Consider the following 21,143-nt stretch of genomic DNA (forward strand, 5'->3'; position numbering starts at 1 on the left):
ATGTGCAGTTGGGGGAGTTTTTTTTTTAATGTTTGAGAAAAAAAAAAAAAGGTAAAAAAAAAGAGCTGTCGTCACAAGCTCAGCGGAAAAAGACACTTTTTTTGTTTACAAAAATAATATCGTAAAACTGTTTAATAAAGGAAAGATTTTTTTTTATCCTTTATTTGCATCTTGCTATGTTTTTTTTTTTTACAATTTTAAAACCATTAGTGTTCTATGACTATAGAACTGCTTTTTGATTTTAATTTTTCTATTTCTAATTTTAGTGCTTCATTCTCTTTAAGTAACTTGTACTTTTCTTGATGTGTGCTTATCAACATTTTTTGTAAATCATCCTAAAAAAGAAACTATAAAGTTGAATAATGTATATTTTAAATCAAATATAAACTTACTATAGCTGAAGTCATATCATTATACATGGAAGATCTATTAAAATAATAAGAAAAAAAAAAAAAACACAATTTTTCATCTTATTTTACTTTGCAGCTTTCTGTTGAAAGTATGACTCTTCTATTATTGGTGATGATAACCTTTGAATATCAGTGGATGGCATGGAATGTAGAATGTTATATAAAATGAATTTTTGTGCTTCTATTTTTCTTAAAAGTATTTCTATTTGGTTTTGACTCATTGTCTGTGGCTGATGGTTATGCGACCCCAACGTTTCAGAAGGCAGTGCGCCCATTAGTTCAAATCTTCCCTTCTTGCGACGGTCTGGGGATGTTTCATGAGCAACAGGCTCTTTTTCAATGGAGAACCGACCGATTTTCCCTGAATAATTTGAAGTGACACGGTCACGATTTTTTGAGTTTCCTTTCGTTAAAGATTCTGGGTTCACCTGTAAGCTCTCTTGCTGCGATAGATGTTGAACTTCAAATCTGGATTTACGCCCTTCTAATATACAACATGAGCTATCACAGTCATCAATATCTACTCACATTCTTTTTACCTTTGCAGATATTCTCACTGCTAGTGACACGAGGCATCTCGGATGAAGCATCTAATGGTAGATGCTCAGGCTTGATTAATTGATTGACACTAAAACGTCCCTTTTTAACCTCATTATCAGGCTGAGGATCAGATATACCTAGGCCGATGCCTATTTGCCAATCATGTGGGGGGCTTTCCGGAACATGATAACTTACATGAGACAAGTCTTCAATCACAAAACGGGGTTTGCGAGTAGGTGACATTGTCTCTGGCTCAGATGGGACAGGAGAGGGTAATCCGATTTCAATGTTATTTATAACAGCACCTCCAAAGGTAGTGTGCTTGTCATCATCAAAATTCCAATGAGCAGTATTGCTCTCAATATGCGTCTGCTTAAATTCCACTTTTTTATGTGTTCTTTGATCTAGTGGAGGTACACGGGCTAAGACTGACTTCACAAGGTAATCTCCCTTTTTGGCTTGTTTGAAAAAGGGGTGTAAAACAAGTTTATCAGCAGTAGGTCTACGCATCTTGTTTATAAGCAGTAATAATAGTTACTCATATTACCTTTTAGTTGGATCTTTTTGTAAGCAGAGATCAATCATTTCTTTAAAAGTATGGCTATATTTATGTTTGGTCTGTTTTCTGTTAAGAGTAGGAGGAGATTGATTTAATGTCATCATCAAGACCTTTTCATTGTAGTATTTAATAAAGTTTTGTATCTCTTCTTCATGTACTAACCTTCATTGGAGGGAATTTAGCAAAAGGTGCATGGCCTGTAGCTAATTCAATGGCAGTGATACCAAAACTCCAGATATCTGCCTTAAGATTATACCCTGATTGTTCCATTACTTCAGGTGCCATCCAACAAGGCTACATGTGACGGATTAGATTCTGTTTTGAGTATGTAACAATCAGGCTTACTGTGCCCACAAATGTTTTTCTAATCTCACTATTTTCAGTCAGGGAACTTGAGACACCAAAATCAGACAAGAGAACAGCCCCTTGATTGTCCATGAGTAAATTACCTGCTTTGACATCACGATGTATATGTCCATTTTTGTGCAAATAAATGATTCCCTCCAGTGCTTGTTTAAGTATAGTAGCGATTGTTATCTCCTCAAATCCATCTTCAAATCCACTTTTCATCATATCCAGACAAGATCCTTATTACCTTTATTAGTACACATCATAAAATCATTATTAATTGGTTACCTCCTGATAAATAAGGTGTGGCAATATACAACTTGGAGCCATTCATAAACGAACCATATACTTTTAATATATTTGGATGCTTACATAAAGCCATCAATGCTGTTTCGCGCTAAAAAAAATCAGTTTTAAAACAACTCCGATTTATGTAAATATAAACAAATTCTTTACTCGAACTTCATCGATTTGATTACGTTCAAATAATTCAAAGTCAATCATCTTCAGAGCAACTCTTGCATTTTTTGGTTTATAAACTGCATCATAAACAACTGAAGAAGATCCATAACCTTTACATTCGTCAGCTTTCTTTTTGTTTTTTGAATAAAAAATAACTTAAACCTATCGGGTTTTTTATCTCAAAATTTTCTAGACTGCAAATGATTGCTTCTTCTATTCCTTCTTCGTTTATAAACTTGGCTGTACTTTTCCTTGGCGTCGATTGACTACCTGAAATTGCACGTAAAAAATTATTTGATCTTGAATGAGGTATTGAATAAATATTCTCTACATTTAAACTGTTGTTCTTTAAAATTGACAATGTGTTGTGTAACGACTGTGGCATTTTTCAGTGGATTTTTTTTATTATTGAAAAAGAAGGAAAGAAAAGCTAGTAATGTTTTTTTTTATATACAAAATGTTGCAGCTCTTTTTCGCAGTTCTATAAAAAGAAATTTATTTACATGTGACGCACAAAAGCACATGAGGGGCACTGTCCATGTTTATTTCTTTCTTGATGATAGTTTTTGTTGTATTCCTTTCACCATAATGCAACCAGGGTTAGGTGTCTCAAACAACCAACCTTCGCTTCTTAAAAATTTCATTGTCATTGGTAGCAGCTTTGATTCACCATACTCTGAGTGCTTGCCTACACCAGTAATAATCCTCAATGGTTGTATTAATCTTCTTGCTATAGTACAGAATATTAGAACTGAAATAAGACGATAAAGATTTATATTACCTGATTGCATTTGACTTCTTGACCACCATTGAGTAACACCTTCCATTAAAACGACTCGAGCCTCTGCAATTGTTAAACCATGAAGGTCTAGGAGATGATCATCATTCTGTCGTAGCCTATTATTCATTTAACAACCCATCATTTATTGTGTTTATAAACCGGTACCTGTGTTGTCTTACAGTAGCTCTTGCAGCTCTCATGTTCCAATCCTTGGCTTTGCTATCAATTTCCCTCGCAATATCTGAGTAATAAAACGCCACGCCTCCTTCTGGACCTTTGTTTCTGGCCTTTCTATACGCAGCAGCAGCCTTACGATACAATTCGTTTCTTTCCATAATCAGTTGCATTGCGATATCTCTGCATTCATCTGGATTATCCTCCACATAGGTCTTTTGGTTATGGATCGAGAGATACTCTGGGATCACTGGGATTCCTCTCTGTTTTGCTTTGACACGCATCGAGTCTGCTTCACTAGCCATCTTTTCCAACCTTGCCTCAAGTTCCATCTGACTCACATCAAAGGTCAAGAAATGTTCCACAGCAGCCTGTGTGATCTGGTCCACAGTTTTATCTTGTCCTTGTAACAAAATGATGGTACCCACAGCCACTCGATGCACATCCAGTTTACTTCGATCGACCATGATTGCTTCTAATTCTCGCTTGACATGGATTAAATCCTTCATTGAAGCCCAATTGAATTCATGCTCAGGCTTTTCCTCAGGCGCCTTTTGCATGATGGCCTTGACGGACGCAATCACGTTACCACGACAACGCTGAACACACGTCGTGATAATAAACTTGGTCAGGTTAGGGAAATAGCGACCAATCATATTGGCTACCTCGTCATACTGCTTCCAATGATTAAATGGTATTTTAGCCATTTCTTCATAGGCATCATTCGAAGTTTGTGCGTGAGGCAGTTGGCCCGAAATGACAATTTTTTTCTTTTTCTTCTTCTTTTTGGTTGATCTAGTTCTGTTATTATCATCATCGTCAACATCCTGATTGAGAAATTCTCTGTTGAGTAACAAATCGGTTGCTTTCTCTACGTCATGGTCTTGACTCTGTAGTGCGTTCTTCAAATCATCTATAGAGAGCGATGGAAAACAGTTGAGCAAGAATGTAAAGTTTTCATCTTCGCTTTCCGTGGTTGTTGTGATTGACGTTGAGCAAGATTCGTCCACGTATTTCTGTTCTTCTTTTTCTTGTTGATCAAGTGCTTGATTCGCTTCTTCAGCTAGTGCAGACAGTATTTCAGCACTTGCGTCATAATTATATGTGTCATTCCAAATGGCTGTAATTAATGAAGAATCTAAAGGTGGACAAAAAACCGCCTACATTAAAATGTAAGAAGGAGCAGCATAAAGGTTTCATGTACTTTTTTACTTGTAATCTTTCTTCATCTGTTTCTTCTTTCTCCCAAATTTTAACATTCTTATTCTTGTTCTCTTTTATCTTGTTGAAGCTTGCATACTGATGGTCCTGTAATATTCCCATGATAGCTAATAATTTTCATTCTATGTTCAAAAAATAAAAGCAGATTTGAAATAAAAAGAAGAAATAGGACATCTTATACAAATTACCAAGATCGGAGTTTAATACGCCGTTTGCTCCTTTTCAATTGGAAAAGTTCTAATCAATAAGTAGGCATTAGGAATTCATGCTATTTCATTATCTCTCATTCCTTTAAGCAAATAAAATGATAGGTGTATTTCTTTTACTTTTTTTTTGCTTCTTATAAATTAGGAAAGGAGGGAGAGAAGCTGCGGTTAGCTTATCTGAATATGAGAAATAATTTGTCATCCACATGTTATATTTACTACTACGCCTCAAAAAAAAGTATGTCATAGCCTTTGTTGTTACAGTCCGGCTGGTGGATATTGTCGGTTACGATTAAAGAATATTTTTATTTTTTAAATTTAAATAACCCAATTGAGCACATAATCACTACTGGGATTGAATTGCCCGGGTCAGATCAAAAAAAAGGAGATAGAGCGAAAAACCTTTTTGATAGGCAAAAAGGGAAAAAAGACGAAGAAGGGAAGAGGAAAAAGAAGATGTATCATCAGATACTAGATTAATTGTTGCACAGCCATTTGACAAGCTTGACCCCAAGAGGGGAGGTTTCAGGAGGGATCTTTCCATGATGTAAGTAATCGAGTTCAAACAGAATCTGACAAATGGAAGGCCATCGAACTGTCCAGGCGGCGAAAGGTGATGGATTGATGTTGACAGAAGGACCACGCTTTTTGCGTTGGGTTGGTAGCTTATTCAAAAGGAAAGACAGCGGGTCAGGTTCATTTGCGGGCATTTGTAAACGACGATGCATATGCAGGCACCAGATAGCATGTGATCGGGTGAGCTTCATATTTGGATGGTAGATACACGGTATGGGAACACCACCGGGGAGCCAGCCAAGGCGCCAGCGTATCAGTCGACTGCGTTCCGCGGGGGTCATGGGTAACCAAAGGATGGGATCAACACCGGGTTTAGATCGACAGGTAGATAGAAGGAGTGAGTTGGTGGTATTACGGCGTGCGTTGAGGTTGTCCTTTAGGTATTCATGGTAGATAGTATTAAAAGTGCGTGAGTCAAGAGCATCAATTTCATGGGAGGCACAGCAGCGTTGCCATAGAGGTGTCTTGGAGAGTTTGTACCACTGGGAGAGACTAGCAGAAGTGCGCAAGTATTCTAGGAACTGAGAGAGAAGAGTGTCTTCAGGCGCATTGATGGATCTGAAAAGGAATTTAGCTTGTAATCGGTGAACACGTTCCTTCATTGTCGGTTGATTAGTTAAATGTAACATAACTTTGGTTGATGAGCGTGAGCCACCGCCGAAGATACGTCGAATGCACTGAGTTTGACAAGTTTCGAGCTTGGTTATGTTGGAGGAGGACACGGCACTAATGGCGAGACCATATTCTAGTTGAGAGCGCACTATTTGGGTGTAAAAGCGGACTGAAAGAAGTTGATTAAAGCCTTTATGATTGACACCGATGGCTGATATCTGGTTCATTGTCTGAAGAGCCTTGTTAATATTGTTTTGAACCAGTTCGTTGGTATTCAAATAACCACCAGGACTTATAGGGATACCCAAGTAGGAGAATGAAGTCTGACGAGGAAGGACAGTACCGTAGAGAGAGTACGAGCGTGTATCAGATCCAGGTGCAAGGATAGCACATTTGCTAGGGTTCCAACGGTAGCCTAGGCGTTGGCTGTGCGCTTCACATTGTTGTAGTAATACCTCAAGATCAAGAGAATCAGCAATAAGGACAACGTCATCAGCATACAAGAGGCAATTAATAGATTTGGTGAACTGACAAACATTGGTAGTGAGAGCTGCATCAAGGGCTTGGCGACGGAGGAGAGAGGGCAACTCGTTAATGTAGAGAGAATATAAGAATGGTGACAGGATAGAGCCTTGAAGAACCCCAGTAGTCGGTGAGAATCGATAAGAACTAGCATTGGAGACAATAACTTCGATATGGACGTCGTCAAATAGATTGCGAAGAAGACCAAGAAGCGCTGGGGAAGCCGTTGGTTGTAGAGTATTCCAGATATGCTCGCGATCAACCGTGTCATAAGCAGATTTAATGTCTAGAAACGCCAAAGTAGGAGTGATTTTGTGCTTTCGGCGCAAAATGGAGCAAGTTTCAATAAGGCAGAGGGCCTGGTCTAAGGTACTTCGGGAACTGCGAAATCCACCTTGAGCAATATCGAGATCTGGGCTCTCTCCTTCTAGAGTGGGGTACAAACACTTCTCCAAGATTTTGCGGAAAGTGGAGGTCAGGCTGATCGGACGAAAATTGCCAGGGTCGGAAACAGAGCCTTTCTTATGAATTGGGATGACTTGAGCCACACGCCATGTGAGTGGTGTATAGGACCATTGCCAACACAGTCGGAACAAGTAGAGCAATACAGTTGTCAAAGTGTCGGTTAGGGGTGAAAGCATTTCAATAGTAATATGATCGATACCAGGTGCTTTTTGCCTCGGGAGTTGTTTAATCGCTGCATTGATGCTATCAATATCGATGGGACAAGAACTGACATCGAAAGGCTGTGCACAGTTTGTGGGAGGCGTAGGGCGAGAAGGTAGTAGATCACCTGAGAAAATTTGTTCAAGGTGTCGTGCCATTACATCGGCTGAATGCTGGGGGCCCTCAGTAGTAGAGAAGGATGCTTTGATCTTCCGGTTTTTACGGATTTTACTGAACTTGGCAATCGCCTTTGTGTAGTCACCCTGTGCTAATCGCTGGCAGAAAAGTCTCCATGTTTCCCTGCGTCTGTTACTTACTAACCGTCTCAATGCTGCCTGTGCTTCTTGATGCTGTTCCCAGTAGCGAAGGCAATTAAGTCCTCGTGCTTTCCGCCATTTTTTGTACAGATGTTCTTTCCGTTTGAATGCAGCTGTCATTTCAGGTGTCCAAAAGTCCTTTAAGTAGTCTTCTGTTTGATTTGTTCGTCGAGCACAGACAGAATCCAGTGTGGAAATGATAGCTTTACAGAGATCATCGTGAACAGTATCAATGTACTGACAAGCTGCAGATCTATCAAGAAAGGAAATCGATGAATGGGGCGGTAGTATTAGAGATAAGTTCTGTCCAAACACGTCCTTATAATTTTTCCTAGTTTCTGGATGTTTGAGTTTCCCAACGTTCCATGTGATGCGCTGAGGTGGCGAAAGACCGGTTGGATAGTCAGGTAGGTTGAAAGACAGGGTCATGAATTTGTGATTGGAGTTGAGGGACAGATCGTCACGAATAGTAAGGGTCGGCATGGTAAATTCACAATTGCTGAAAAAGAAATCAATGATACTTGTGCCTTGGAACGTGTAAGAAGTAGGTTCCCCGTAGGCAAGTCGCTTGTTCCACAATATAAGATTATTAGCAGCAATCCAATTAAGAAGTCGACGCCCCGTAGCATTTGTCCTAGTGTCGCCGGTAAAGTCACCCATTCGTGCATTGAAATCCCCACAAATAATGGTAGTGTTAGTATTGGATATGTGCAATGGTAATGAATCTAGTATTTGTGATACATCTTCAGTTTCTAAAGAAGGTGGTAAATAGAGACAGTGAATTAGTATTTTTGAGGAAAGAATGATTGATAAGGAATACTTAGCCAATAAAGGATGGTCGTGGGATATGTGGTAGATAGGTAAATTGCAATGCGGATTAACCAAAAGGGCCAGTCCAAGAGTACCACGATGGGAGTTGTAAGAGCTAGTAGGCATACCATACGTGTGATATTGAGACCAGGTAGTTGGATACCGATTTGGGGAAAGGAGCCATGTTTCCGTAATAAAGAGTAGATCAGAGTTTTGAGATAGTTGAAGTATAGGTGAAATAGCCTGTTTGGGAAGACCAGTGGCATTAAACAAAGAGATTCGTAAAGAACTCATTTATTTAAAGGCAAGGTGAGGTGGTAGCACCAGAACTGGTAAAGTTCTGTGTGGGGTCGTCTCTCTGATAGCTCATAACTGAATCGTTGTCAGCGTCGGTGTTGGTGAGAAAAGTAGCTTGTGTGACTGGCGCCGTGTTTTGTTCGAAGATAGATGTTAATTGAGGCTGAGTGCGTTCGGCAGAGAGAGTGTCGAAGGCGGACTTGGAGATCCATTGTTTTTCTAAGAAGAAGCGAGCAACGGCAAATTTGACCGGTGGGCGAATGTGTTGTAGTGCACGTTCAAGGCGTGTTTGCTGTATTTCGGAAGCAATAGTATCCCGTTCGCTAGGAGTAAGTTGAGAGTATTTGGGATCTGCAAGGATGTCACCACTAAAAGGGTTAAAGTCGTTTTTTAAGGAAACATTGCGATGTTTGAGGATGGTGGTGAATTCCTCTTTATAATCATTGTGTATCAGGATAGCTGCTGTGTTGCGAGCTGAATAATGGATGTCTAAGAGGCGAGCGTTATTAACTCCAAGTTTTCGGAACGTGGTTCGCAGAGTACCAACAGGGATGCGGGCCTTTGTGGGGATGTACAGGTATGTAAAACCTTGATTTGGTGAGGGCGGTTGAAAAAATCGAGCAGCAGCAGCTTCTCGTTGTTGACGGCGCTGTTCACGTTGTTGCAATGAAGGTTGCTTTATTGCCTGAAGTTTAGCAGGGTTGTGCCATGGTGCGTCGGGAAAGGCAGTAGAGCGGGTTTGGGATTCCTGAAGAGTGGGGAAATTCTGTGGTGATAGATGATCAGGCGGGGTGGGAGGCAGATGGTCGAGTCGTTCTTGTAAGTTTTTGATTTCGAGACGGGCTTGTAAAAGTTCGGATGCCAAACGTTCAACGGTTTGACATAGTTGTTGTATGTAGTCTGGTTGGCTGTGGCTGGAGGCGGGTGCCTTGTCCGGGATATCGATTTTATCCGTGTCTGGTTCAGGTTGAGTTGCCTGTGCCTTGCAGAGAACAAGTGGGTACATTTCAAAAGCCTTAACATCTTTATGGCAGGAGGTGCAGGTAAATCGTGGTTGATGTGGTTCCTTGGGTGAGGAACCATGGCGGTGAAAAGTGGTGTTTTGAAAACATGCAGGACATGTTATGTTTTTTCGGAATGCAGCAAAGTGAATGTCAAGCTCGGATAGCTGCTCGTCGGTTAGAGCAGGGTCTGCTGCTTTGTTGTAGGCGCCTCGAAGGGGTCCCATTATAATTGTCAAAGGTTGTGGTTTCGAAGTGTAGTTTTAGATTAATAATAGAAGTCTTGGTTTCGCTTGCCAAAAAAGGAAAAAAGTATAGAAAGTGTTGGAAAGCGGCTAAAAAGAGGAATTCGATATTGTCGGTTACAAAAAAAGTAGGATAAATCTAAATGAACAAGATAAATGTTGGTCACAGGGAAAAAATGAAAATATTCTACTTGATACTTGAGAGATGAAATTTTTGAAGTTTTATTTTAATAATATTATATGACAAAAAAAATTGCTGTCTTTGTCTAGGAGGAAGAGAAGCAGAGCCCTCATCAACTTCACTGATGTTGGCAACAGATCTCTTCATGGCGTCTTCCATTTTACTCAATGTATGCATACGCATACCAGACTTGATCTTGCTCATTTCCTGCTGATAGATGTTGTTAAACGAGTTGTGATATTTCTGAATATTTTCAAGATATTCAACAAGACGAATGTTTTCTGCTTCATCAATATCGCAGCTGTCTTCAACATCTGGCAAGTCATCAGAAAGTGGCTCAAACAAGGAAAAGCACAAAGAGAAAGGAATTCGTGTAATACGACTTGTCAAGAAGATATGCTTGCAAAGCTTAGCAGTATCCGGACAGGAGCAAGCACTAATATAATTGTCAACTACTTTTGCAATGTATTTGCCATCGCTGGTAAAGGAATCGCACGAAAAGTTCTAATAACAAAAAGAACTACTGCTTAATATACTAGTATGATATGCCAGATACTACAATACTTCAAATCATCACTAGTGTTGGTGATGTTGTTAGTGTTCATATTATCTGTGGTTTTTATCAAGACGCGTCATTCAGATTTTTCGAAAAAAGCACGAAAGCTCTGGGGAAAATCGTTAGTTTATTGATCAATTCTTCACTATTCAAATGCATTAGAACACTTGTCATCGACTTCATGTCGCTTCAACAAGTTAAATTTATTAATCACTACCACAAAAATCATTGATAACACCATTGTACATACAACTTTAAAAGAAGTTAGCACCCTGCTACAGAAAGAAGTGGTGGAGCTATTGCAGATTTCATATCAGTAGTCATATCATTAATGGTAAAGACAACTTGTATAGTTTTTCTTTTAAGAGACTCATTCTTATGTTAAAATAACAATAGAGAACTGTAATGAAGAACATTAACATTATTGAAACTATTCTCCAAGTCATTCATGAAGATAATTTAAATTTTATGGCTCCAAATGACTCATTTATATATGACTCTGGTTCTGATAGCAGCACTGCCAGTACCATATCGGCATCTTCAAGTTCAGGAGAGGATTGGCAAGCTATCGAAAGAGAAGAGGGAATTAAGGAAAGAGTGAATGAAGCCATTAGCATGTTAAATGAGCAGTACCAAAGCCAGTATGTATCTACTGTATGGGAGAGTAATGCTTTCAATGATAACAATTGACTTGTATATTAACTAAGGGTTTTAATTACTAAATAAAACAAAAAGAGAAGTTGCCGTCAATTGGAAAACCAAATTTTCTGAATACAATTTTTTTTAACTTGCATCAAATTCTAAGCAAGCATAATATATGCTCAACCCAAATCTATCTTAGTAATAAACTGCTTTACTGCTTATCAGATCAAAGCACCAGTAAATGTTTGAATAAATACAAAGATACACTGCCATCTCGCCATTCCATTGTTGCTTGCTTTATAGCTGACTATTGCTAACGCTGATCGTAACTGACGCACATGATGACACCTTGGCTGATTTCTTGGTGTTAGACCTAAGCTAAGTCCTCACTGTCTAAATCAAACGTTCACAAAAAAGTATATAACTGACTGCTTTCATATGTAAAACAGAGCACTATTGAGAAATCCTTGTAATTCCTTTAAATCGCCATCCAGCAAGGATTTGTCATCCAGCTCAAACCTTTACATCTTTGTTCCTAGCTGTTCATCCATGTATTTAATATATTCATCTATAATAGAGATTTATAGACTCTCACACGTTTAGTTTTCTTGAATTGTTTCTCAAACCTTTAAGTATGCTGCTATCTTCCATTATTATTCCATGAACCTTTTTTTACCCTTCAGCTCAAAATAATAGTTAATACAGCTAGGGCTAATAGATGAAGCAAGTATTACGCACTCAATTGGACTTACATCATTTTAAAAGCATTAATTTGCATAATTTATCTATTAATTTATTTATTTTATATAGTTGAATATATACATAATGATTCGTATATATATTATAGTGAGCATTCTAGTCTCTTCTTTTTGTCTGCTTCATTATAAAATTGATATCATATATAAATAAGATATAGATCTCGCGTACATTTTGTTCAATTATAAATACCTCAATATATTTAACAAGATGTAATACTTATTTTCCTAATAAGCTATTTTACATGTAGAAAAAACGTAGGCACTTGTCCTAACGTGACATACTTAAACTACTTCAAACTGTTTATTACAGATTACTTCACATTGTTTTTATTTTCTTATTGCTATTTTGATAAATTTGGAGTGATAATTGTTGCAGTATTAGATAAAAATTCATTAAATCGCTTGCTGTCTATTATTTTTATATTTTCTTTTATAGTTTCAGAAAGCTTCACAATATTTTTAGTAGCAACTAATATTTGTTTTTCTTTTTTACTTATCAAGCTGAAGCAAGACCATTACATCAAATTCCTTCAAAGGCTTGTCTCCAAATACTGTTGGACATGCCACCAAATGTGATGCATGCGACTTCAATTTCAGGACTATAGACAAATTATATCCGTTAGCACTTGCAATCGTAAAGACTATGAAGATAGACAAGGTTAAATTATTTGTATACATCGATAAACATCGACTGATTGAGTAGATGAATTGTAACGAAAGTTTTGATAGATTAGTCGCCACTCAGTAATTATCAAATGCCATACACGATGTCTCTTACTGTGTAAATATAAAACACCTAAATTTAAGTCCCATAGCCTGGGAGTCAATATATAGTTTCTTATTGTCTTTTTTCGATTAGAAGGGGATCTTTCTTTATTATTTTCATAAATAAATCTGGCTTGATTTCTTTATCTTTAGCGATGAACAGATAACAAACAGCAGAACAAAAGGGGACTATCTTTGACTTATAAACCCTCTGCCAAACAATGCAACAACCGACTAAATTTGAAACCTTTAAGCTATTACTATATTATGAACCATGCAATTTTAATCCATAAGAGCTATTTCAGATATATCTTTAAAGTTCTTGTAAGAACATGACAGAATTTAAGGCTATAAACAAAAACTGTATCTCTTCAAATATCCAGAAAATCGTGAATAGTTTAAGCTCAAAAGTACGACTACAGAAAACTTTTTTTTCGCATACAAGCGCTATTCATATCAGATGTATAAGAATAAGGCAGAAAGGTCTCCCTAGGAGCAACAGCTGTGTGAAATTGAAAGATGAGAGCGGAAACAAGGATAAAAAACTTTAAATATGCAATTAATCAGGTAATTGTTCAGGATATGTTGGGGTTGTCAATGTTTTTACTATTGTAAAGTAATTTGAAGTTTCATATAATATTACTAATTGATTGGATAATATAAAATTCAGAAGCTCAGCCACTGATTTTTCGATTCGAGATTAAAGCAAGGCAACAGGAATAAGCAATGAAGCCCTCCTTTTTTATCCCTAAATAAATATATCACAATGGTATGGGCACATATAAGCACATCAATCATCCTGCATAAGTCCAGAATGGATAGATGGATAGATGGATGGATGGATGGATGGCATGTTTAATGGATGTTGAAACTAATACAAAATAATATTATAGGGTCGTGGTCCTAAGAAGCACATGAAGCGTTTGGCAGCTCCCAAGCATTGGATGCTTGACAAGCTTTTGGGTAAGTTTTCTTGAACAATGGTGTGTTGAATAGGCAAACTTTTTCTTTTAGAAACATGAGGAAAGTTTTTTTTTACAGTAAAACTTGAATGTTTTTGATTCGAAAATTGCTTCAACACTTGCAGCAACTTCAATATTAATATGCATCAATAGGTTCTTATGCCCCTAAGCCTTCCTCCGGTCCTCACAAGACCCGTGAATGTTTGCCTTTGATTGTCTTCATCCGTAACCGTCTCAAGTACGCTCTTAACGGTCGTGAAGTCCAATCTATCTTGATGCAACGTTTGGTCAAGGTTGACGGTAAGGTCCGTACCGACTCTACCTTCCCTGCTGGTTTCATGGATGTCATCAGCGTTGAAAAGACTGGTGAAAACTTCCGTTTGGTCTATGATGTCAAGGGTCGTTTCGCCGTCCACCGTATCACTGACGAAGAAGCCAAGTACAAGCTCTGTAAGGTCAAGAAGGTTATGATCGGTTCCAAGGGTGTCCCCTACATCACCACCCACGATGGTCGTACTATCCGCTACCCCGATCCTTTGATCAAGACCAACGACACCATCCGTTTCAACATTGAAACCGGTAAGATCGAAGACTTTGTCAAGTTCGATGTTGGTAACGTTGTCATGGTCACTGGTGGTCGTAACATTGGTCGTGTCGGTCAATTGGTTCACCGTGAACGTCACATTGGTGGTTTCGAAATTGTTCACATCAAGGATGCTCTTGATCACGTTTTTGCCACTCGTATCTCCAACGTCTTCACCATTGGTCAAGGTAACAAGCCCTGGATCTCTCTTCCTAAGGGTAAGGGTGTCAAGCTCTCTATCACTGAAGAACGTGATCGCCGCAGAGCTGCTGCTGCCGCTCAATAAATTAAATGCTGAATAAATAAGCCTTTGATTTTGCATAAATTTTTTAAATGTCTTAAAATTGGTAGATGAATGTTTAAAATATGGCTGCGTTAAAGAACAGTTAATTTCTATCAGAATTTTTGGAAAATGCATTTTTAAATTGAGCATTTCCAATTTGTTACAAACTATCAATGAGAGCAGTACATTGGTACTGTTCACTTGTGTGGCAACCTGTTTACTGATAGAGGTTCTCTAATAAAAAGTTTGCACATTGCACATTCCTCTGTTTATAATCAAACGCAGTGGAAATATCAGTATGTTTAGGAAGAAAAGAAGAGGATATTTCAAATGCCATACAGTAACAACAACAAAGTAGGAAAAAGAGTGCAGAAGGACAACGTCATAGTTTGGAGCTGCTTCCGAATTGGTAGTTTTGGAGCTTTAGTTTTATTGATTGTATTGCCAAGCAAAGTAAATATGTCGATATTATACAAGGCTGATAAACCCAGGCATGAGTTCTTTGGGTAGCGAAAGAGGACAGGAACATTCTATTTCAAGATGTCGTCAATGTAATAACTGGATCCTAGCAAAGTTACGGATGGAGGATTATTTAATTCATGGTTGAGTATTTGCCCACACAAAAACTTGGTTTAAATTTCACAAAATAGAAGCTTTTTATAGAGCTATTCTTTGCACTTTGTACTCTTTTTTTTTATGTTCATCTTCTACTTGTAAATGTTGTAATATATTTATTTAAGTAAAACTAAAATCTTTAGTCAAAATTCCATAAAATATATTGTAGTAGGCTCTGGAGAGTAGGTTGAAGGAAATGTTGGTAGTATCACAAACAACATTGGTTTGAAGAACGCTTTGCAAAGAGAATAGAAGAGAGTAGGTGTCGAACTTGAGACACATTTAGCAAACAACTTACGGAATAAATGCCATGCTTCAATCGATGCTTAAGGGGATTCAACTAAATAATCACTTTCAAGTGTTTCTCACTAAAAGCACATTGAAATGTATTTTTCTATGTAATAGGAGATCTGTGTACGCTGTTTTATTAAGAGCGACTGTATATATTAAACTTGAGACCTAACGTTTTTGCTGTGATCGGTAAATCTTTTTCCGGGGTAATTCATTACTTTTATACATGAACTAGAACTCTGCAATAATTGCAATGAAAGCATTCTGTCGATTGAAAATATAGAGGATAGCTTAGAACTTATCTACCGAGTATGTGGTTTTAGGATTAAAAAAAAACACAACTATTAAAATGAGTGTTTGGACATGTATTTAAACTTTGTAAGAATTCTTTGGTTTGTATTGCAACAACGTAGTGTAATCAAAGCATATTTATTTACATGTCAGTGACTTCTTCATATCTAACACCCATTCCTTCCTTTGGCTTCAATCCCATTTTACGCATACGATCTGCTTCAACACGTTCTCTATTGATTCTTGTCAATTCCTGGATTTGTTCATCAGTTAATTGAAGTGCAGGCTGTCTTGATGCTGCTGCTCTCGCTGCTTGTTTATGCTGCATTCTATTTAAAGCATTAGCTTTGATAAACATCATGCATCAAGCTTACTTTAATCTTTCTTCATCCTTTGCAAAATCAAAACGATCATCTGGCACATAAGCTTCACCCATTCGAATTGCTTCTTGTCTTTTTTCCCATTTTTCAATATTATAAAACCTATACATGGCTTAATATTCTTTCTTTGTTTTGTATTGGACATACTTTTTATGAGGTAAAGTGGCTGTATTATAATCTTCCATAAATTCAAATAAACATTTTCTATACGTTTATTGTTACTTAGGGTTTCCACGTTTGCATTCTTTACTTCAATTAACCAAGCTTGAAATTCCTATGCTCAACCTATAAGTTTCTTTCCTTATTGATACCAACTTTAACTTTACTGATTCCTTTGTAAATATACTATAATACACGTCAGCCAATTATCATCGTTATTGTCTTTTCTATGCTTACTCTGCTTCATAAATAATGCCATACTTTCCCCAATTTTCGCCTATGGACAATTTACTCTTCTTCTTTTTCTATGCAAGTATCAGTAAGATGCAAACAACACATTCTTTGCTTACCTTTTTGCTGGATTTTCTATCTTTTTTATGCTTTTTATGTTCTCGTTTTTTTTTCTTGTACTTTTCATCTTCAGACTCAATACTACTGCTACTACCATTGCTACTGTCTGTTGAATAAGAACGTCTTTTTATACTTGAATTCAATATGCATTAGCGTGAATCTATTTTTAACAAAAAAAAAAAACCTTCTAGAATGACGAGGACTTGGCGATCTGTAGCGTCTCCTTCTACTTTTATGAGGCGATACACTTCTCTTTCTACTTTTATAAGGCGATGTACTTCTCTTTCTGTGACGAGGTGAAACACTCCTTTTCCTTGAAGAGCGGGATCTATCGGGTGATCTAGAGTGGTAAGCCATTGAGAAAGAAAGAATAAAAATAAAAAGTGTGGGAGTTTAAAAAATTTACAATTGATTTTTTAATGCTTATTTAGCTGCTCCGCATGCATCTACCGGATTTTTGGTAAAGTTGGCAAAAAAAAAATTTACAATAATGTAAGCCTTGGATAAGCATTGTCATTTATCCCTTACGTAACAGCACCACACCAGAGGGATTTCGGCTCTCTTTTTGAATAGATTATGATTTGAAAGTGATTCATTGAGTGATATTTTATTTGTCTAAAACACAGAATTTGCTAAAGAAAAATGGAAATACTCTGAGCTTTTTGTATCGTGATCGAATATTTTCATATTGAGCAAAGATTGAAGTGAATAGAATAGACAGAGGTAGACATATTAGAATGTTAGAAGTATATTTTATAGGTTGTGTATTTCTACATCCAAAATGATCAACAGCCTCATTTGGTTTGTATAAAGTTATTAGCGTAAGCAGCCGGATAGAGCCGCAAAAGAGGAAAGAAGAGAGCCAGCCTTATCCTAGTATTTGCTGGATGCAATCAACGTACGTGATATAGCAAGATAGGTTGAGAGCGAGCCTGAGGAGGATCTCATAAATTTTTCTGATTCAATCGAAAGCAAACTTAGGTTCTCTTTGAATATGAGTGTTTTATAAACATGATGAGGAACTTCACGTTTTATGCTAAAAGGCAATAACCCTCCCCCCCTGCTTGGTAACAGTTATTAAATGTGTCCACAACAGATCTCATCCGTCGATTAATCATACGCGTGCGGACCTTCGCATCGCAACTGATCAAGGATATTGGCTGCCAGATTCCTAGTGTAAAGAACTTCTTTTTTTTTTTGGTAAAAGCCGTGCCCACAACCTTGCTAGGATGACGGAAGATTACTATGGGACAGAGCCACGTTGTTTATCCTGTTAATAAGAGTTTGTCTCTTTGCATGAACTGCGTACGAGAAGACACATTTAATCCAGTGATAAGGCCTTGTAAGCAGCCTATGGTCTGTTCCATTTTTCGATCATAATAAATTGGCCCAGGACAATTGGCAGATTTTGTTCTAGGATCAGAAAGATGTTATGCTGGATACACAAGTCGCTACTTTAGTTGAACTCAGCACTCTTTCTATTGACCCAGAATAGGGTCGTCACACCAAAGCCGACATCCAGTAGGTGCTCGGCCAAGATTAACCAAAAGAGAGAGCATTTGATAAGCAGATCGTGAAGAGTATAGCTAATGTATGTCAGTAGACCTGACCATTGGACGCATCTGGTTACCGGTGAAGATGTATTCAATTGTAGAGTACATCTTATCATTAGGTCTAAAAGCTGGTATGTTATTATTGTTCCCACTGTGTGTCACGTAATAAAGATTCTTCTAAGCAGGATACTCGTCTAAGGAATGTTTGAGTGTATAAATGAGGTGGATGATAAGAATAATTGAAGTCGCCAAAGATAATGATCTGGTGTGGGTCAATACAAGATACAAAAATGAGAACACCTGGCACAGAATCAAAAAAAAAAAAAAAAAAAAAAGGATCTCTTTTGACCTTACCTGATGCTCGAGCATAAATTACCTGCGCCTGAAAAGTGCAAACGTGTTATGAATGACTGGATTTGGACAGTATAGTTCTCAGCAGGTGAGGATGGTAAGAAAAGGAAACTAAAGAGCAATAGCGACTCCATAGAGACTACGAGGGGCAATTGACAGATAATCTGATTGTATTTCAAGTGCTTACGAGCTTTTTCAACAATATAAGATAAAAGAGAGGATTTTACATGAGTACTTGCAAAAAATTAATTCATAATACGTGGGATATAAATTACAAAGCAAAAACTGAATTTTATCATTTTAAATATAATATTGTCTTTGAGAATGTGATTGACGGTGGAATCCAAGGGATTAATTTGATTCTAGCGAACTTATGGTTGTCCTCCTTGGTAGTTGCAACTGTGATTTATGAAGGATATTGTTAACAACCATGAGCTGCACAGGCCATATCCAAAAGAACACTATCTGGAGAACGTCTAACTCTGCTTGTGTTTACTGTCTGGGTAATACTTTTCAAAATTGTATGCATGAGCGATGTTTCCTTCCTGGCTACCACTTGAGATCAGGGCATAGTATTTAATTCAGTAGAAAAGGCTCTGATGCTGACGGTAGCTGTGTGACTGCGTTGACTGACTTGTTAGATACTTGTCGGGAAAGCGCCATTAGCACTGTACATTGTTTTTGTTGTACAATCAAAATCGATTTTCAGTATTTACTACAAATAGTAGTTTCTGTCAGATTATAAATATAAAAAGGGGGAGATAAATGTGTCTATATTTCATTTTTGCGCCAAAATTTAATTTAACTTCTTAATCAAGAGAAAGTGAGAGCTAGTCTAAAGCTATAATAAAAAATCAAATTTATGCATAAAAGAGTAAAAAAAAAAAACTTGGAGTTTTTATTTTTTGGTTCCTGGATTTTTTGTTCATTTTTTGCTGCAGCTGATATCATTATTGAAACGTAACACCCAACAAAAAAAAAAAAAAAAAAAAAAAAAGAACAAGTGTTACAATAACATGATACTCTATTTAGTAACACTGTTGAACCATCAATTTTCACGGCTTCAGAATGATGATGATTATTATTCTCAACAATTTTTTTTAGAAAGCACATAAAATTGATCTGAACATTCTATAAGATACATTTTTTCCTTATTTTCAAAGTATATAGCCTCAAACTATCTTGTACAAACTAATTGATAATATTCACTTTAATTTTCAATCAAGAAAAAAAGGAGATAAAAAGGAAGAGGGGAAGTAGTTGGGCGCTTTGAAAGGTGCATAAAAAATAGTTCTAATTTCAAATACCTTTATTGTTATTTGTGTAATGATCCACAACCATAAAGTCATATTATAAAGAGAAAGAAAAAAAAGAAAGAAAGAGAAAAAGCCTTTAGAAAATAACCAAAGGAAGAGAAAAGGTGATGAAAGATATTAAAGGGGGAACTAGAAAAGCAAAAAGTTGTTTTTTTCATCTTTTCCCTTTTGAGAACTCCGCTAAACAAGATATAAAGACAAAGCATGCCCTTTTTTTTTGCATTTATTCATTTTTCTTTCTTTTGATCCCATTTATAAAAATATGACATCAGCCATGACAATCCCTTCTTCTCTGCCTCATTATTCAACCACTAATTATTGTAAAATGCGAGTTCAATATCGAAAAGCGAGGCAATTAAGTTTAACAATGAACAGCATTAGACACAAATATAATAACAGAGGGTTAAGACCTGTTCGATCTACTCATTCCATCAGAACAAGGGTACCTTACAAGAAAGGTACATAAAAAAAACGAGAGAAAAAGAATGGAAAGCTAATATGCCAAATAGATTTCATCCGCTTGTTTCCATATGAAATTACATGTCAAATCATATCTTATTTAGACATAAACACTCTTTGTGAATTGTTCACTGTTTCAAAAACCTGGTATCAAATCGCTCGTTCAGATCAAGCTTGGAAAACACAATTTTACCAGCACTTTAAATTAATAAACAACCAATACAGCAACTGGTATGAATTTACCAAACATCATGCCATCTTGAACACACGATGGGATCGAGGACAAGTCATGACTCATTATCTCTTGGGCCATCTCGATAGTGTCTACTGCCTTCAATTCGATAAACGCCTCTTGTTCACAGGAAGCCGAGATCGAACCGTCAAGATTTGGGATTTATGCACTTACCAATGCATCCACACGTTGTATGGACATGACGCGAGCGTGCTTTGTTTGAGGTATGATGACGAATTACTTGTGACGGGTTCTTCTGATACAACCCTCATTGTCTGGAGCATGCGAACGCGTCAGCCTATCAGCCGACTCACGGGCCATATGTCAAGTGTCCTCGATATTTGTCTAGATAGCAACTATATCATTAGTTGCTCAAAGGATAGTACGATTCGTGTATGGGACAGACATACATTTGAATTGATACGAACAATAGTAGCTCACCGCGGTCCAGTGAATGCGATTGAACTTGTAGGGCGTAAGCTGGTCTCGGCCTCAGGTGTGGGGTTGATCAAGATGTGGGACATTGCGACAGGAGAATGCTTAAGGAAATACGTTGGACATACACGAGGATTGGCATGTGTAAAGTATGATGGAAAACGAATTGTGAGTGGATCAAATGATAGAACAATCAAGGTGTGGGATGCCGAGGTAACTTGTTAAATACCGCA

General features: G+C 37.4%; 9 protein-coding genes across 9 annotated transcripts; 3 read left to right on the plus strand and 6 right to left on the minus strand.

Moving 5' to 3' along the window:
* Positions 1 to 335: 335 nt before the first annotated feature.
* RO3G_14834 (uncharacterized protein) lies at positions 336 to 2,361 on the minus strand (the record flags this gene model as incomplete). The annotated part of the gene is made up of 9 exons (XM_067669418.1): positions 336 to 347; positions 393 to 426; positions 480 to 894; positions 950 to 1,452; positions 1,498 to 1,619; positions 1,672 to 1,803; positions 1,855 to 2,018; positions 2,146 to 2,254; positions 2,314 to 2,361. The coding sequence occupies 9 exons, from the start codon at positions 2,359 to 2,361 to the stop codon at positions 336 to 338; spliced, it is 1,539 nt and encodes a 512-aa protein (XP_067525519.1).
* A 500-nt stretch (positions 2,362 to 2,861) lies between these two features.
* On the minus strand, positions 2,862 to 4,597 carry RO3G_14835 (uncharacterized protein; the record flags this gene model as incomplete). Its single annotated transcript, XM_067669419.1, has 4 exons — positions 2,862 to 3,049; positions 3,101 to 3,206; positions 3,280 to 4,434; positions 4,487 to 4,597. The coding sequence occupies 4 exons, from the start codon at positions 4,595 to 4,597 to the stop codon at positions 2,862 to 2,864; spliced, it is 1,560 nt and encodes a 519-aa protein (XP_067525520.1).
* A 580-nt stretch (positions 4,598 to 5,177) lies between these two features.
* Positions 5,178 to 7,877, minus strand: RO3G_14836 (uncharacterized protein; the record flags this gene model as incomplete). Its single annotated transcript, XM_067669420.1, has 1 exon — positions 5,178 to 7,877. One exon carries the CDS (start codon positions 7,875 to 7,877, stop codon positions 5,178 to 5,180), a length of 2,700 nt encoding a protein of 899 aa, XP_067525521.1.
* Positions 7,878 to 8,502: 625 nt separating this feature from the next.
* On the minus strand, positions 8,503 to 9,507 carry RO3G_14837 (uncharacterized protein; the record flags this gene model as incomplete). The annotated part of the gene is made up of 1 exon (XM_067669421.1): positions 8,503 to 9,507. The coding sequence occupies one exon, from the start codon at positions 9,505 to 9,507 to the stop codon at positions 8,503 to 8,505; it is 1,005 nt and encodes a 334-aa protein (XP_067525522.1).
* A 427-nt stretch (positions 9,508 to 9,934) lies between these two features.
* RO3G_14838 (uncharacterized protein) lies at positions 9,935 to 10,533 on the minus strand (the record flags this gene model as incomplete). Its single annotated transcript, XM_067669422.1, has 2 exons — positions 9,935 to 10,364; positions 10,493 to 10,533. The coding sequence occupies 2 exons, from the start codon at positions 10,531 to 10,533 to the stop codon at positions 9,935 to 9,937; spliced, it is 471 nt and encodes a 156-aa protein (XP_067525523.1).
* A 282-nt stretch (positions 10,534 to 10,815) lies between these two features.
* RO3G_14839 (uncharacterized protein) lies at positions 10,816 to 11,174 on the plus strand (the record flags this gene model as incomplete). Its single annotated transcript, XM_067669423.1, has 2 exons — positions 10,816 to 10,818; positions 10,881 to 11,174. 2 exons carry the CDS (start codon positions 10,816 to 10,818, stop codon positions 11,172 to 11,174), a joined length of 297 nt encoding a protein of 98 aa, XP_067525524.1.
* Positions 11,175 to 13,415: 2,241 nt separating this feature from the next.
* RO3G_14840 (40S ribosomal protein eS4) lies at positions 13,416 to 14,480 on the plus strand (the record flags this gene model as incomplete). Its single annotated transcript, XM_067669424.1, has 3 exons — positions 13,416 to 13,418; positions 13,543 to 13,612; positions 13,765 to 14,480. The coding sequence occupies 3 exons, from the start codon at positions 13,416 to 13,418 to the stop codon at positions 14,478 to 14,480; spliced, it is 789 nt and encodes a 262-aa protein (XP_067525525.1).
* A 1,336-nt stretch (positions 14,481 to 15,816) lies between these two features.
* On the minus strand, positions 15,817 to 16,110 carry RO3G_14841 (uncharacterized protein; the record flags this gene model as incomplete). The annotated part of the gene is made up of 2 exons (XM_067669425.1): positions 15,817 to 16,003; positions 16,049 to 16,110. The coding sequence occupies 2 exons, from the start codon at positions 16,108 to 16,110 to the stop codon at positions 15,817 to 15,819; spliced, it is 249 nt and encodes an 82-aa protein (XP_067525526.1).
* Positions 16,111 to 20,151: 4,041 nt separating this feature from the next.
* Positions 20,152 to 21,135, plus strand: RO3G_14842 (uncharacterized protein; the record flags this gene model as incomplete). The annotated part of the gene is made up of 2 exons (XM_067669426.1): positions 20,152 to 20,242; positions 20,348 to 21,135. The coding sequence occupies 2 exons, from the start codon at positions 20,152 to 20,154 to the stop codon at positions 21,133 to 21,135; spliced, it is 879 nt and encodes a 292-aa protein (XP_067525527.1).
* Positions 21,136 to 21,143: the final 8 nt, after the last annotated feature.

The sequence above is a fragment of the Rhizopus delemar genome, genomic scaffold, assembly GCF_000149305.1.
Source record: "Rhizopus delemar RA 99-880 supercont3.15 genomic scaffold, whole genome shotgun sequence".
NCBI classification, from domain to species: Eukaryota; Fungi; Mucoromycota; class Mucoromycetes; order Mucorales; family Rhizopodaceae; genus Rhizopus; species Rhizopus delemar.